Source organism: Rhincodon typus, chromosome 7 (assembly GCF_021869965.1).
Source record: "Rhincodon typus isolate 14 chromosome 7, sRhiTyp1.1, whole genome shotgun sequence".
NCBI lineage: Eukaryota > Metazoa > Chordata > Chondrichthyes > Orectolobiformes > Rhincodontidae > Rhincodon > Rhincodon typus.
This window is the reverse complement of record NC_063338.1, coordinates 26,255,784-26,272,565: the sequence shown is the minus strand read 5'-3', so window position 1 is coordinate 26,272,565 and position 16,782 is coordinate 26,255,784. Positions and strand designations below refer to the sequence as shown.

The 16,782-nt window shown below is 41.1% G+C and overlaps 2 protein-coding genes across 2 annotated transcripts in view; both read left to right on the top strand.

Annotated features, from left to right (window-relative positions):
• The window catches only part of kcnh3 (potassium voltage-gated channel, subfamily H (eag-related), member 3), a 546,526-nt gene that overhangs the window by 279,420 nt on the left and 250,324 nt on the right, over positions 1-16,782 (top strand). The window contains exon 3 of the mRNA XM_048598723.1: positions 9,663-9,797. Within this exon, the coding sequence (XP_048454680.1) occupies positions 9,663-9,797 (135 nt within the window). The remainder of the gene's footprint in view (positions 1-9,662; positions 9,798-16,782) is intronic.
• Positions 1,215-1,637, top strand: LOC109939025 (60S ribosomal protein L23-like). The gene is given in 1 exon segment (XM_048598959.1): positions 1,215-1,637. A coding segment is annotated over 1 exon segment (423 nt).

Genomic DNA, 16,782 nt, shown 5'->3' with positions numbered 1-16,782 from the left:
TCTGCTCCTATGATGCTGCTTGGCCTGCTGTGTTCATCCAGCCCTGCACCTTGTTGTCTCGGATTCTCCAGCATCTGCAGTTCCTACTATCACCTGTGATTGTTGTTACCAAATCTTAGAACACTATGCTAGGTACACTGGAAGTTGTCATGACACCTATATCTTGTGTAACAACTAGATCCTGGGTGATGTTCCCCAATCCATTCAGGTTCCAGAGCCCTTTACTTGGTTACTAGAAGGTCAATTTATAAAGGATGCCTTCCCTTGTGAATCCTTCTCTCCCAGACCCAAATGAATTTATAAAAACCAAAAGAGCTGCAGATGTTGAAGTCTGAAACAAAAACTGAAATTGCTGGAAGAGCTCAGCAGGTCTGGCATCATCTGTGCAGATAAATCAGAGTTAACGTTTTGGGTCCAGTATTCTGAAGAAGGGTCACTGGACCAGAACTACTAACTCTGACTTCTCTCCCCACTTGCTGCGAGATCAAATAAGCTTATTTTTAAAAGGAGCCAATTTCAACAAGCTTTGTTGAATGAACAAGAAGAGTGAACTTAATTAATCATTAAACGCGCGAATTAGTAATATACCACACATAACACTGAGATTAAAATTAAAAGGTGAGTTCAAAAAGATAAAAGTTTAAAGAAAGGATGTACAGATCACTCTCTGATTTTTTTGTGTGAAGAGCAGATTCTGGCCATTGTAGTCGATGTTAATTGACATTGATAGGTGAATCCGTCATTTAGCAGATTGGTTGAAATTTGGTAATTCTGATGCTTTATGACTGTGATTGAATCCCAACGTTCGGGGTGAAACAGAGTCCTTTGCGGTCCTGTTTTCTTTTTTAACTGTTTACAGCTCTAAGTTAGAGAGAGAGGGTTTTTATCTGCACCACAGTGTAACTTCAGGGATAGTTCTTTGATTGTGACTGTCACAGCTTGCGAACTCTCAATCCCAAGCTGGTAGACATGACCATGTTCAGTCTCACTAATCCACGTTAGAGTTGAAACTGACCTTTTTCTTGCCCTTGTTTTTGTGTATTCCTGGACAGTAAAACACAACCTGTGTCAGCAGTTTGAGATGTAATCTGCAGGAGTGGTTTGCTGCTGAGTAAGTGAATATCAGCCCTTCAATACCCCTGTTGTCACAAGAGATCAGTCCAGTTTGTTTAAAGTTTCTTTGATACCTTTAGATACTATATCTCTGAATCACAATGTTTAAGAGGGGATGTGGTAGTTCATCTAGAGCGAGATTTCACATCACCCTTGGTCTCCCCTTGGGGATTATGATCAACTGTGTTAATAATACAGGGGCCAAAAACCTGTACATCATCTCTGTCATAGTCCGTTCAAATGTCTCTTGATGCCTATGAGCCATTCTTGTTGGTGACATGATCATGGGAACTGTAAAGAAAGACAAACCAGAGCTCAGGAAAAAGGTGCATCCAGCAGTAGTGATACAGCAACGGAAAGCTAACCAGAATAAAGACTGGGTGTTTCTCTACTTCAAAGACAAGGCAGGGGTGACAGTAAATAACAAAGGAGAAGTGAAAGGCTCTGCAATCACATGCCCTGTTGCCAAGGAATGTGCGGATCTGTGGCTCAGCATCGCCTCCAATGCTGGGAGCATTGCATAAAAAGTGTAAACATTTCCTGTAATGATGTCTGTACAATTCAACAAATATTTTTACTGCCAGAAAAAAATTACATCTCATCGATCAGGAGGCGTTTTGACATTAACGAGTTGTGAGAATGGCAGCAGTCCACAGAGGAGGAAGATCGCTTACAACGTGATACAGCAGTGCAGTGTTGGATGCAACAAGCCAGACAGGACTTAATTGATAAAAACCGAAAGAACTGCGGATACTGGAAATCAGAAACCAAAATAGAAATTGCTGGAAAGGCTCAGCAGGTCTTGCAGCATCCGTAGAGAGAGATCAGAGTTAATGTTTCAGATTCAGTGACCTTCCTCAGCACTAGCTACAGATGGTAGCTAGGAAGAAGTTTTTTTATGCAGAAGGTAGAGTTGGGGGAGGAGTTAAGGAGCAAACGAAAATTGGAGATAGAGCCCAGAAAGTGATAAGTACAGTTGGACAGACAAAAGAGTGGATAATGATTTGTTTAGGAGGGTGGACTTAATTGATACCCACTTCCAATAGATCATAACTGGATGAAGTGATTGTTCATTGACTTGAGATGTATTGATACTGAAAAGGCAAGCAGTCCTGTTTACAAACAGAAGCAAATGCAGCTTCTTCTGTTTATATTTTCCTTTTGTTGAATAAAAGTTAACAATCTGAAGGCTTTCCAACTTGTCCTGCTCCCATATTGAACAATGACCAAAATGTTACGCTCTGCTATGCATTAGGGAAAGAGAAAGAGTGGCACTCTCTCAGACAGGCTAAAAGGGGACACGAGATAGCTTTGGCAGATAAGCTAAAGGAAAATCCAAAGAGATTCAACAAGTACATGAAGGGCAAAACAGTAATTAGGAAGAGAATAGGGCCTCTTAAAGATCAACAAGGTCATCTATTGTATTTTCTATCAAGAAGTGTATGGATGTTAGGGAACTTGGGGAAATAAATAGTGATGTCTTGAAGAGTGTCAATATTGCAGAAGAGAAGGTGTTGGATGTCTTATAGTGCATTAAGGTAGATAAACCCCTGGGACCTGGTGAAGCGTATCCCAGGGCTTTGTGGGAAGCTAGGGAGGAAATTGCAGGGCTCCTAGTGGAGATATTTATATTATCAATAGCCACAAGTGAAGTGCCTGAAGATCAGAGGGTGGCTAATTTTGCCACAATTTAAGAAAGGCTACAGGGAAATGCCTGGAAACTACAGACCAGTGAGCCTAACATTTGTGGTGGGTAAGTTGTTAGAGGGGATTCTGAGAGACAGGATCTACAGGCATTTGGAGAGTGAAGGGCTCATTTGGGATAGTCAGCATGGCTTTGTGCATGAGAAATCGTGTCTCACGAGTTTGATTGAGTTTCTTGAAGGGGTAACCAAGAAGGTGGATGAGGGAAGTGTGGTGGACTTTGTCTAGCAAGGCCTTGGACAAGGAACTGTATGGTAGGTTGTTGAATAAGGTTAAATGTCATAGGATCCAGGGAGAGCTAGCTAATTGTAATCAAAATTTGCTTGATGGTGGAAGACAGAGGGTCGTGGTAGATGGTTGTTTTTCAGACTGGAGGCCTGTGACCAGCAGTGTGCCACAGGGATTGGTGCTGGGTCCACAGTTATTCGTCATTTATACAAATGATTTGGATGAGAATTTAGGAGGTATGGTTAGTAAGTTTGTGGATGACACCAAGATTTGGTGGTATAGTGGACAGCAAAGAAGGGTAATTTGGGAATAGAGCGAGATCTTGATCAACTGGGCCAGTGAGCTGAGGAATGGCAGATGGAGTTTAATTTAGATAAATGACAAGTGTTGTGTTTTGATAAGGCAAACCAAGGCAGGACTTACACAGTCAATGGTAGGGCCCTGGGGAGTGTTATAGAACAAAGCGATCTAGGGGTACAGGTTCATAGCTCCTTGAAAATGGAGCCACAGGTAGACAGGGCAGTGAAGAAGGCTTTCAGAATGCTTGCTTTCATCGCTAGAGCATTGAGTATGGGAGAAATCAGAGTTAATGTTTTGGGTTCGGTGGCCCTTCCTCAGAACAGTCAATGGACCCAAAACGTTAACTCTGATTTTTCTTCACAGATGTTGCCAGATCTGCTGATCTTTTCCAGCAACTTCTGTTTTTGTTCCTGATTTAAAGCATTCCGCAGTTCTTTCAGTTTTCATCAAGTGTAGGAGTTGGGACATCTTTTTGTAACTGTACAAGACGTTGCTGAGGCCACATTTGGAGTACTGCATGCAGCTCCGCTCGACCTACTATTGAAAGAATATTATTAATTTAGAGAAGATTTACTGGGATGCTACCAGGACTAGAAGGTTTGAGTTATTAGGAGAGGTTGGATAGGCTGGGACATTTTTCCCTGGACCGTAGGAGACTGAAGGGTGACTTATAGAGGTATATAAAATTGTGAGAGGCATAGATAAGGTAGATAGCCGACAACTTTTCCCCAGGGTAAGGGAGTTTAAAACGAGAGGGCATAGGTTTAAGTTGGTAGGGGAGAGATACAAAAGGGTACAGAGGGGCATTTTTTTTCACACAGAGGGTGGTGAGTGTCTGGAATGGGCTATCAGAGGTAGTGGTGGAAGCGAGTACAATTTTGTCATTTAAGAAACATTAACACAGATGCATGGAGGGATATGGACCAAACGCAGGCTAATGGAAATAATTAAATTGTGAAAGCTGGGCAATATGGGCAGCTTGGGCCTAAGAGCCTGCTTCCATGCTGTAGAGCTCTGTGAATCTAGGTTTCTATCACGGTATGGTGCTCAGGACAGGTTTAACTTGATGCTTGTGCTGCAGTTACTATAACAGTTGCTAAAACAGATGATGACGTAAATTAGCAGAACATGGGCTTCTACTTTCACCCATGCACTCTCAGAAACTGCATTTTTTTAAAATCTCCCTCCGACTGTGTGCAATTTTTAGTTTACATATTCTCCCCAGTGTCTGCATGGGTTTCCTCCGGTGCTCCGGTTTCCTCCCACAATCCAAAAGATGTTGGCTGGTTAGCTGGATTGGCCATGCTAAATTTCCCATAGTGTTCAGGGATGAGCAGGCTAGGTGGATTAGCCATGGGAAATGCAGGGTTACAGGGATAGTGTGGGGGAATGGGTCTGGGTGGGATGCTCTTTGGAGCATTGGTGTGGACTCAATGAGCTGAATGGCCTGCTTTTGCACTGTAGAGATTCTGAAATGTTAACTGTCTTTATCACTCCATTGATGCTGACAATCTGTTGTGTGTTTCCAGTAATTTGTGACTATGTCAGATTTCCAACATCCAGGGTATTTTACTTTTGGATAGAATGTGTCCTTAAAAATTTGCAGTTGTAACTTGAGTGTGAATCATAAACTCCATATATTTGTTCCAGCACAGACTATGAATGAGTTATTGTGAAAGCTTCATTAACAGAGTGCTAAACTTGTGAACTTGGTGCAAGTGATTATTCAGAGTAGAGGGGAGGGGCTAGTGTTAATCATTATTTCCTTAAGTAGTTGGTGATTGCTTTTCCTTTGTGAATAAGCTGGAAGGCTGCAACTTTCTGAAACTGCCAAAGAGGTAGCAGATACAAAAGATGAACAATGGAAGCTAAACAAATTTCAGACAATCCTAAATAGTGCTTCCAGGATGCAGCATTTTTCAGTGAAATTCCTCTTACTGAAAATAAGTTGCTTTTTATTTATTCGCTCGTGAGACGTGGGTATCGCTAGCTGGCCAGCATTTAGTGCCCATGTCTAGATATTCTTGAGAAGATGTTCAACTAAAAGCAGATTCTTCCACAATCTCTTATTGTAAAGGAAAACTATTGGGCTTCATAATGCATGTTTGGGATTAGTTATGGGGTGGTACTGTGCAATTTGGGAAACGTGTTGTTAAAATGATCCATCAAATTTAAAATTGAAAGTCAGGATTGTATTTAGATATTAAACAAAGAAACTCTGGAATAGCTGAAAATCAACAATTCTGTTCAGAGAATTTTACTCCGATCTGAATTAATCACAATTAACTCATCACTGTGAGACTATTGAATTAACTTTATTGTCATGTACTTAAATGAGTACGGTGAAAAGTTTATAAGTCACCACTCACAATGGCATCTTAGGTGCAAGGTACCTTGGTGCAGATTCTTCAGTACAAGTTCTTAGGAAGAGAAGTAAAGAAATCAAAATGCAGCATTACGGATCATAGGCAAAAATTAGAAAAACAGAAAAAATTAAGAAGTTCAGTGTAACAGTCCTTCCAACCCAGTCCACCCCAGCACCTTACCTCCAGTCCGTGCTGGGTCTTGAATCACCTTGAGGCCAGAAGGCCATGCTGGGCCAGGAGGACACCATGCCAGGCCAAGAGACCGCCATGGTGGGCCAAGAGGACGCCACACTGAGTCAGTGCTGAGGTCAGAAGTTCAAGACATCACCGAGAAAGAGGAAAGAAAAATAAAATGGACTGAGTGGACGAGTTCTGGCTGAAGCATCCGACTTCACCACCATCTTAGATATTATATCTAAAGAAGATACGGAACAATTGCAAAGCTTGATGAGTCAGTTGAACTGGTTAATTACTCAGGCTAGACTAAGTATTTATTTTGGTGTGTTGGAGTTACGTGCTATGATAAGACATCCTAAAGTTGAGAAGTTTAAGGGAAAACAAAAATATTAAAATTAAATCTGGAGAAATGCGTACCTGCACTTGCAACCAGTCGTTTTTAGTGATGCTTTATATGCTAATCTTCCAATGGGTGTTTTAGTACTTCTGGTTTCACAATGGAAAATAATTCCCTTATCTTGGAAGACTAAGAAAATAAAATTGTTATTCAAAAAACTATTTTAGCTGCTAAAACATTGGCTCTATTGAGGTGGTGGATATGAGATTCTATTTGTCAAATATTTTAAGTCAGATTCTGTATGAAGAACACCTATTGACTGTTATGTAGTTAATGTACTTGTTTTGAAAAGTTAGTTTGAAAAGATTACCCTTGACCTTTCTGAATCAAGTTGTGGGGAGAAAGGAAATCTCTATTTAATTTTAGATGTGTGTGAAATATCAACAGTCTAATTGTTTCACACAAAGAAAGAAATACGTACAAAGAAATAGTTAGGTCCTGGAAGAGGAACATTTCACAATGTACAGATTATGTTTGCGTATATCATCTCTAGTTACATTTAAATAGAAAGGGGCATTTGTTAAATGAAGATCAATTGTGTTTAATTATAGTCAGCTGATGGGTGTTTAAAAGGAATTCCGCAGATTCCTAGAAATAAACACAGATTAAAACTGTGGTTATATGTTGCCTGTAACAAGCTTTACATGTAAATATCCAATTGGCTATGCAGGTGATTTACTGGTGGCAGTTAATAGTACAAAAAAAGTCTCGGTGATTTGGTGGTGACAAAAGATTGTTTGGTTGTTGAGACAGCACTTCTGATATTTAAAACAATAAAAAAAACTGTAGCTATGGGGGCTCTTGTGCTGCAGTGGAAGTGTCCCTACCACTGAGCCAGGAGGCCTGGGTTCAAGTCCCACCTACTCCAGCGATGAGTAATAGCATCTCTGAACAGGTTGGTTAGAAAATATCTAAAACTGTGGCTATTGGGTTAGGAGTTGTTTACGAGCAATATGTGGGTATATAAACAAATATGAAGGTATGGAATGGTGGTCTCCCGTTCTAAACTTCACTGACCTTTTGGAAGAGAGCAATGTCCTTCATTGCAAGACTGCACAACCTCGCCAAGGACCTGGACTTTCAGGGATTAAGTTACGAGGAGAAATTTCACAAATTAGGCCTAGTTTCTCCAGAATATAGAAGGCCAAGGGGTGATCTGGTCAAAGTCTTCAAGATATTAACAGGAGAAGGCAGGGTAGATAAAGATAAACGATATCCACTGGTTGAGAATTCTAGAACAAGGCAACACAGTGTGAAAGTGGGGCTAGACTATTCAGGAAAGATATTAAGAAGCACCTCTACACATAAAGGGTGGTAAGATGTTTGGAACAGTCTGCCACAAGAGGAGGGCGATATGGGTGCAACATACTATCATCATTCGGGCGACACGGTGGTACAGTGGTTAGCACTACTGCCTCACAGCGCCAGGGACCTGGGTTCGATTCCAGCCTCGGGCGACTGTCTGTGTGGAGTTTGCACATTCTCCCCGTGTCTGCGTGGGTTTCCTCCAGGTGCTCCGGTTTCCTCCCACAGTCCAAAGATGTGCAGGTTAGGTGGATTGGCCATGCTAAATTGCCCATAGTGTTCAGGGAGGTAGAGGGTGTATATTAGGTGGGTCATAGGGGGATGGATCTGGGTGGGATGCTCTGAGGTTCGGCGTGGACTTGTTGGGCCGAAGGGCCTGTTTCCACACTGTAGGGATTCTAATTCTAATTCCTGAGATAGTAAGAACTGGAGTCAGAGATAACACAGTGTGACCTGGTGGAACACAGCAAGCCAGGCAGCATCAGAGGAGTAGGAAAGCTGTTGTTTTGGGTCAGGACCCTTCTCCAGTGGCTCTTCAATTATGGAGCATTGAGGAGCTCAAGAGATGCTGGTATTTCCATCCTCCCATCTCCATGGATTTTCTGATGCCCCTTTGTATTTATTGCATGCAACTTAGCCCTACAGGGGAGAGGGAAGACCACTGACGGGTGTGTGTTGTAATTTATTCAGCTGACATATGTACCATAGCTAAATATCTAAAAGCAAGTGTAAAGTGTAAGATGTGGTTTAAGGCTGGAAGCTATGAGGCTGGGATGGAGGATCTGAATGTTAGGTATAAATCCTGATCACTGAAACATGGAACTGTAATGCACTGAGTAGCATGAGAGGCTTGTGCAAAGAGGGGTCAGTTGAAATTGCATTCATTAACCTTACCCACATGCAGCAGGTCATTGAACCTTTGCCGGCCATGGAGCTAGATCGTTGGTGCCAGATTCTGCAGATTGAACACCGTTTCCTTTTACAGGCTCCCTGTCATAATGTGAATGCCCTCCCCTCTCTCAACCTTCTGTGCTATGATCTCCAATGCAACATCAACAAACCCGGGAGCCCTCTTTCTCGTTTTTCCTGCACTGGCAGCCTTGTTCATTCTCACAAGGACTTTTTAACATAGCTTCACCAACTTTGGTAGTGTTAGAGACCCTCCCCATTTAGGAGAAGCAGGCTGTCTTTTGTAAAAGCAGAGAGGCTGACGTTTCGGGCCTAGACCTTTCTGATGAAGGGTCTAGGCCTGAAACGTCAGCCTCTCTGCTCCTATGATGCTGCTTGGCCTGCTGTGTTCATCCAGCCCTGCACCTTGTTGTCTCGCATTCTCCAGCATCTGCAGTTCCTACTATCTCTGTCTTTTGTAAATGCAGGTTATCCACCCACAAAATGGAGCCCCCTGCTGGGAGTGCTGTACTCAATACAAATTGTCAGTCACAATCTTCTCCATATGCATCCATGCTGGCTGCTCAACTTTTTTTTCCCTGCTCTTAATTAATTTTGCTACTAGATCAACTATTGGAGAGGAATGGTAAAACAGTTAGCTATCATAATTAGCTGTAACCTGCAATCCAGCGAGAAATATGAAAGAAAATCAATCTGTCCACGTGACCAGTGGTTAATGGAGTGGAACTCAAATCTGAGTTATAATTCCTTCTTTGCCATTTGGGCTGATCTGCATTTGGACAAATTTGCATGGGTCAACCACCAGGGGAGAGAGATGTATTAATAAAACATATTCCTATTCAGAGGAGAGCACAGCATGTATGAGTAGGGTGCATAATAAATGTCGGATCTTTTAAACAAACAGATCTTGGACGCAGATCATTATGCATGCATTAAAGAATGATCACTGGCCAGCTTTTTTCTATACATGTCCCTGATTTCACTGCATTCAGCAAACAACAAAAGTCTGAACATATCAATATCCTTCATTTACAATAGACAGAAGAGAAATTGGGAACTATTGGCGTAGATTTTCTGATTGATCTTAGTTAAACGTATTACAATATTGCAATCATTTGGACCAACATTAAATTTCTCTAATGATATCTTTTCTTCATTTCCAGGTGCATCGTTTTGGTGTCTGCTCGATATTGTCCCAATTAAGAATGAAAAAGGAGAAGTCGTGCTGTTCCTGGCTTCACATAAAGACATCACTGATAGCAAGATCAAGCTGTCACCAGACAACACAAAGGATCTAGGTAAAGAATGTTTGAGAAAATGGTATTGACTTATTTGCAAAGTATTGAATGAGTAAGAAAGCAAACACTTCATTGTCCTAGTTTCCATTGTCCCATAAAAGAACATTTGGAAATTATTACTGGGATTAGACAATGCCAGCATGAAACAAATCTACTGGAGGTTTTGTTTTGAAAATGTAACTCGTGTGATAGATAATGGAGAACCAGTGGATGATCATTAATGATCACACGTACATCGACATATACCTTTTGAATTATCAGACCCTCTCCTCTGACTCTAACTCACAAACAGAAAGGGTAAGCAGTGTGCCTTGTCATTATCACTCCTGTATTTTCAGGATTTGTAATTTTACAAAGCATCGTTGTGACTTGAGAAATATGCTTTCATTCTGTCCAGCATCTTGCCATCATATCTGATTTTTTTTTTCCAGGACTTCTCCATTCCCTGTGCCCCATCTCTTTCCAAAAAAAAAACAAATCGCCTGAACCAAATCTCCCCTAGACAGTCTAATGTGATGTGTTAATGTTTAGATTTTTTTCTGGTGTGTTAGCTTTGATAAATGCTTTCCTGCCAGTATATAGCACATTTAAGTTAGCAGAGAAAGTGGGAGGTAATAGTTGTCTCTAAGGCTGGAGGATTATCACACACTATGAGAGGCAAATTAAGATTACATGTACCCCCACCATTTGTAAATACATTTTGGCATGTGCCACTCATGCCAGAGCTTGTAATTTGATTGATTCACGTGTGTAAGGTTTCAGCAATTATGGCATGATTTCTTCCAAACTATTGCTGAATGGTCTTTTTATAGTCGTGTCAAATAACTACAAACTCTAAGTCCTCTCACAGAAGCATGAACTTGTCATAGAAAAGATAACAGGAAAATTTGGATAAATTCATTGTTATTTCAAGACCTACGCCATTCTAATTTTCCATAATCTCATCCATTATTGTCTGTTTGTCCTTGTTGTTTATTTGTGACATTGTGTTGAACGCAGTCGCTATATCTATGCAAATGTAACAGATAAATATTTTGATCCTTTCCCCCATTCTTTCAAATCCATACCCACCACTTCAATAAATTTCTGGGTTAATGGACAACTGGGCATGATGGTGTCATCTGATTTTTGATACATATATCACATTGCAATGTGATTTATTCAACAGGAGATTCATATTCCGAATCCACAACTCTGGCACCTCTCAGTAGTAGCTTAATATTTGTGGTTGAAGGGTGGGCAAATTGTTTATATAACTTTTAAATATTCCTCTGCTTGTTAGCCACATTCTTGTCTTAAGAGGTCAGGAATATTTCTAGAACTTATCAGCAAGAAATATCAGTTTCCTTTCTGGAATCCAAATGATGTTCTGATGCAGTGAATCGTAAATTTACAATTGTACGAAATACAAACGCTTTGCCATTGTCCAAGTCCAATCTTGTCTTTGCTTTTTCCATCAAGACAGGATGACATCAGTGCGGATAAAATGATGCATCCCTGCTTTCATGTGAAAAGCATGACTGCATTATCATCCCTGAAATAACGTAGGTAGTAAGGCACTTGGACACACACACAAACACACACACACACACACACGCACAATTCGTGACATGGAGGCAGCTGGAACTATTGTTGCCCACAGAATGACTTTAGGACAGTGGTCATTTGTTCCATAAAAGAATCATAACCATAAAGTTGAAACACTATCAAATGTGAAAGTCCATCCATGTGTGGCATTTTGTACACAAGCTAATAACTGGAACGCAAGTACAGACTTCAGAATTCCTAGGATTTAGTTAGTCTTCTGTACAACTTATCAAATTCCATGGACTGGCTGTCCATCTTCTTAAAGTTATCAAAGGTCAACCATGCTTCAAAGGCTTCCAACAAATCTGTTTTTTTTGTAAATCTTGTCTAAACTTTGTAATTAAATCCGTAATACAGTTCTGAAAATACTTGATTTTTAGCTTACCAGGAACAGTAATATCAAGACTAAGGCCAGGATCTTCAGGATTAGGGAAGTAACCCACGTCCACGTTACTCAGAACAGGTTTGGAAGAAGGGTCACTGGACCCGAAACTTTAACTCTGCTTTCTCTCCACAGATACTGCCAGACCTGCTCAGTTTTTCAAGCATTTTTTGTTTTTGTTCCTAGAATATTGCTGCTGCATCTCTGAATACATGCTTAAGATTACAAGAAAAATTAGCAAGAGTTTGTTGTTTGACACAACCGCTTGCAGTGACTCCGTTTTTCAATATTATTGTAGTTGATCTAATTAACTTCATTTTCCCGCCTGCCCTTCATAACCCTTTATTGTCGTTTAGGTCAAAATCTATCTAATTCAGCCTTAAACCTTTTCAGTGATCCTGTACTGCTCTCTGGGAAATAAAATCCCAAAGATTCAGGGATGGGAGAGGGAAGAGATTCCTTCTCATCTCAGTCTTAAATGCAAACCTCCCCCCCAAACCCCCAACCCGACCCCACAACCTCGTATTGAAACTGTAGCCCTACTTCTACATTGCTCATGAAGGGAGCTATCTTCTCAGCACCATTCTGCTAAGCCCCTTAGAATGTTATTTTTGAATAAAATCAATTCTCATTCTTATAAACTCCACTAAGGATAGCCTCAAGCTTTTCCTCAAAGGAAAACTCCTTCATCTAAGGAATCACTGTCTTGAACCTTCTCTGAACTATTTCCAATGCACATATATCCTTCCTTAACTAAGGAGATCAAAAGTGTACATAGTACTCTCGGTGTAGTGTCGCTAACATCCTGTACAGTTATAGCAAGACTTCCCAACTGTTATATTCCTTCCCACTAGCAACACTTCATTTACTATTTCCAGTATTTGTGTGTCTTTGGTCAAAGATAGGCCCAGCAACTTCAGGCCAGTCAGTTTAACCTCAGTGGTGGAGAAGCTGCTAGAGTTGATCATTTAGACTCAATCAATACTGCATATACCCAAGTAATATTCAATATCATGTAAAAGTCGACCCTTGATTTTCAGCTCAAAAGTCCTTTGTCTTTTGTATACCTCATGCTAGTTTTGGGAGCAGGATTAATCAGGTATAGTGTAGTAAGTTTTTTTTTCACAATTGCTTTTTCCCCTCCTTTTAAATTGATGGATGTAGATGGCTAGGACAGCAATTCCCTGCTGACTTCAGGACCATGCCAGCTGTCATCAAGACAGTAAAATTATCAGCAATTCACAAGAACTGATATGGATTTTCAAGCCCTCAAAAATATGTGTACTTGTATGTAACTCAATCCCTGACAATTTGAATGTACATTTGTCTCAAAAGGTCAAATTTTACATCGGCATATCTGCTCAGGGAAAGTCACAATAGTTCCAGTGAACCATAGGGCTGCTCCCTCATTAGAGAGAGATGGCTGGTGGTGGTTTAACCTAAGGATCACCACACCTCAGGAACGGGCTAACATTGAGATTTTGGGGCTTTCATGGCAATCTGAGCTGGTACAGGAATTGAGCTAACTAATCCCCAAGGGTATATTTGGATCACTTCTGTGAATGTAGGTTAACTATTGAATGCCAGCATGGTTTGTGAAAAACAAATTGTGTTGAACCAAATTGCTGGAGTTTCTCAATCAGTTAACAGAGAGGGCTGATCACAGCAATCCTGTTGATATGTTACATGGACTTCCAAAGGCATTTTGATAAAGCACCATATGACAGACATGAGAGCAAAGTTGTAGCTGATGGAATAAAAAGTACTGTAGTGACATGCATACCGAATTGGCTGAGTGGTAGGAAACACAGAGCAATGATTAATGGATATCTTTCACGCTGGAAAAAGTTTTGTAGGTGAATTCTCTAGAGGTTTGTGTTAGGACCCTTCCTGTTCCTGTGATGTATTAATGATGTAGCCTTTGGTATTCAGAGTACAATTTGGAGATTGCAGAGGAAACAAAACTTGGAAGCATTGAGAGCTATGAGTACGTGGTGTAGAAGTTCAAAAGGACATAGAACAACAGGCGAATGGCAAATTAGATTTATCACAGAGAAATGTGAGGTGATTTTTTTTTCTTTGTTGGCAAGTGCATTGAAAGACGATATAAAATAAAGGGTACAATTTCAGAAAGGTTGCAGTGATAGGGGGTCCTGTGTATATATGTGCATATGTCATTGAGGTTGGCAGGGCAGGTTAAGAGTACAGGTAATAAGGGATGCAGCTTCCAAGGCTTTATTAACAGGAGCACAGAGTGCAAAAGCAATGAGGTTACATTAAAAACCAAAAGAACTCTGCAGATGCTGTAAATCAGGAACAGAAACAAAGTTGCTGGAAAAGCTCAGCAGGTCTGGCAGCATCTGTGGAGGAGAAAACAGAGTTAATGTTTCGGGTCCGGTGACCCTTCCTCAGAACTGCTGAGCTTTTCCAGCAACTTCTGTTTTTGCTCCCACGTAGGATTATATTTGCTGGAGTTTAGAAGAATGAGGGGGATATTTCATAGAAACCTATAAAATTCTAACAGGATTAGACAAGGTAGGTGCAGGAAGGATGTTCCCAATGATGGGGAATCCAGAAGTGGGGAGGGGATTGTTTACAGTCTAAGGATATGGGTAAACTATTTAGGACTGAGAAAAGGGAAAATTTCTTCACCCAGATAGTGGTGAGCCTGTGGAATTTGTTGCCACAGAAAGTGGTCAAGGACAAAACATTGTATGATTTCAAGAAGTAGTTGGATATAGCACTTGGCACTAAAGGGATCAAAGGATACGTGGGGTGGGGTGGGGGTGTGGGGAGAGAGGAAACCGGCAATTCGTTTGGATGATCAACAATGGCTGAATGGTCTACTCACTTTCAGATTTCCTATCCAACTTTCCTCTTTCTGTTCTGGCCCTAAGACCAATTATAACTTGACCACTGCTGTCCCAGCTGAGATCTCAGCAGCATTGACAGGTGATCTGATATGGTTCTTGACTTTTGTGACTCAGTCACTCATTGGATAAATTCGCTATGATGCGAGCGAACAAAATTACCATTTTACATGATAAATAAGGATTTTATTTGTGAAAAACTTCAAGTGGGAAGCACAGTAAGAAAAGCAGCAATGTTTCCTTGTTAAGACTATTGCATTGGGTGGGTGTTAACTGCAGCACACTAACCCCATTTGCTCATTATTATAACTCCAATCTTGAAATGGAAGCAAGTCTTATTATGGTTTAGCCATTAGGGAATGAAAAGGAAGTTCATTTAGTGACACCTTTAGCGGTCCCAGGATATCCCAAATTCTTTACAGCAAATTAGTTACCTTTGGCATGTAAGGAAACTCACAATCAAATTTATGTATGGCAACATTCCACAAACTGAAATTAGATAATCTGTTTTTGTGACATTCACTCAGGAACAAATATAGGCCAGCACACAAAGAGAGGGCGCCATCTCTATTTGAAACCATGCTTGTTATTGCCTCCCAGTCCTCTGTCAGTGATGGATTACCAGTGACAGTGGAACAAGGCCCTCAAGTGATCCTACATTGGCCACTTGAGCGGCTCAATTGATGTAAGATCAAGAAGGCCAACTTGGACTTTCCCTGCTCTAACATAATCAGGACAGTCTGGAAGGTCATTGGCTTTCTGTACTGTGCCTTCCCACCTGATTAAATGAGCAGCCCACACCACCCACCCCCAATCTCCCATCCATTTGCTGGGGGGAGGATGATCTCATTAATTCCACTCCGCCCATCCACAAAACATAGAGCACTCAAACATGGAGGTAAAGATTGCTTCAGGATTTTTTCAGCAAGGCTTACTTGAGCCATTCCACTGGTGAAGCTGTTCTGAGGTGGCAGGTGGGTTGCGTCGACAACATGGATGAAAGGTCGCCCTGCATTTCTTTCATAACCAAAACTGTATTTTTTTTAACCAGAAGTCCATTGTCATGGCAATGGAGAGGATCAAGGGGTTACCCAGTCCACAACTTACCATGTTTGGTTAAAAATTAGTCAATAATTGACATTTATACCACGGTCCTGTGTGAAAGACATCTTTTTCAATTTTTTAAAGCTTAATGAACTGTTTAATACATAATTGGAAGCCTTAGCAACTGCATCTGGCTTAGACATTTACTGTGTTCATACAACTGTTCCTTAACTTCAGTGAATGTAATTTCTATCTAAGCCTTTGCATCTTTAAAGGACAGACATTTTCTATATAATACGTCTGAAAGATATCCTGGAACAACTGACAAATCTGCGTGAACATTTTGCACAAATATTGTTTTCTTTGTCAAGGGTATACATTTATTATCATAAGACGAACAAAGAACAAAGAATATTACAGCACAGGAACAGGCCCTTCGGCCCTCCTAGCCTGCACCGATATGCTGCCCGTCACAACTAAAACACCCTACCCTTCCAGGGACCTTATCCCTTTATTCTCATCCTATTCATGTATTTGTCAAGACGCCCTTTAAATGACACTATAGTATCTGCTTCAACTACCTCCTCCGGCAGTGAGTTCCAGGCACCCACCACCCTCTGTGTAAAAATCTTGCCTCATACATCACCTTTAAACCTTGCCCCTCACACCTTAAATCTATGCCCCCTAGTAACTGAGGAAAAAGCTTCTGACTGTCCACTCTGTCCATGCCCTTCATAATCTTGTAGACTCCTATCAGGTCGCTCCTCAGCCTCCGTCATTCCAGTGAGAACAACCCAAGCTTCTCCAACCTCTCCTCATAGCTAATGCCCTCCATACCAGGCAACATCCTGGTAAATCTTTTCTGTACCCTCTCCAAAGCCACCACATCCTTCTGGTAATGTAGCGACAATTGAATGCAATATTCCAAATGCGGCCTAACTAAGGTTCTATGAAGCTGCACCATTACCTGCCAATTTTTAAACTCAGTACCCCGGCCGATGAAGGCAAGCATGCCGTATGCCTTGTTGATGACCTTCTCCCCCTGTGTTGCCACTTTCAGTGACCTGTGTACCTGTACACCCAGATCCCTCTGCCTATCAGT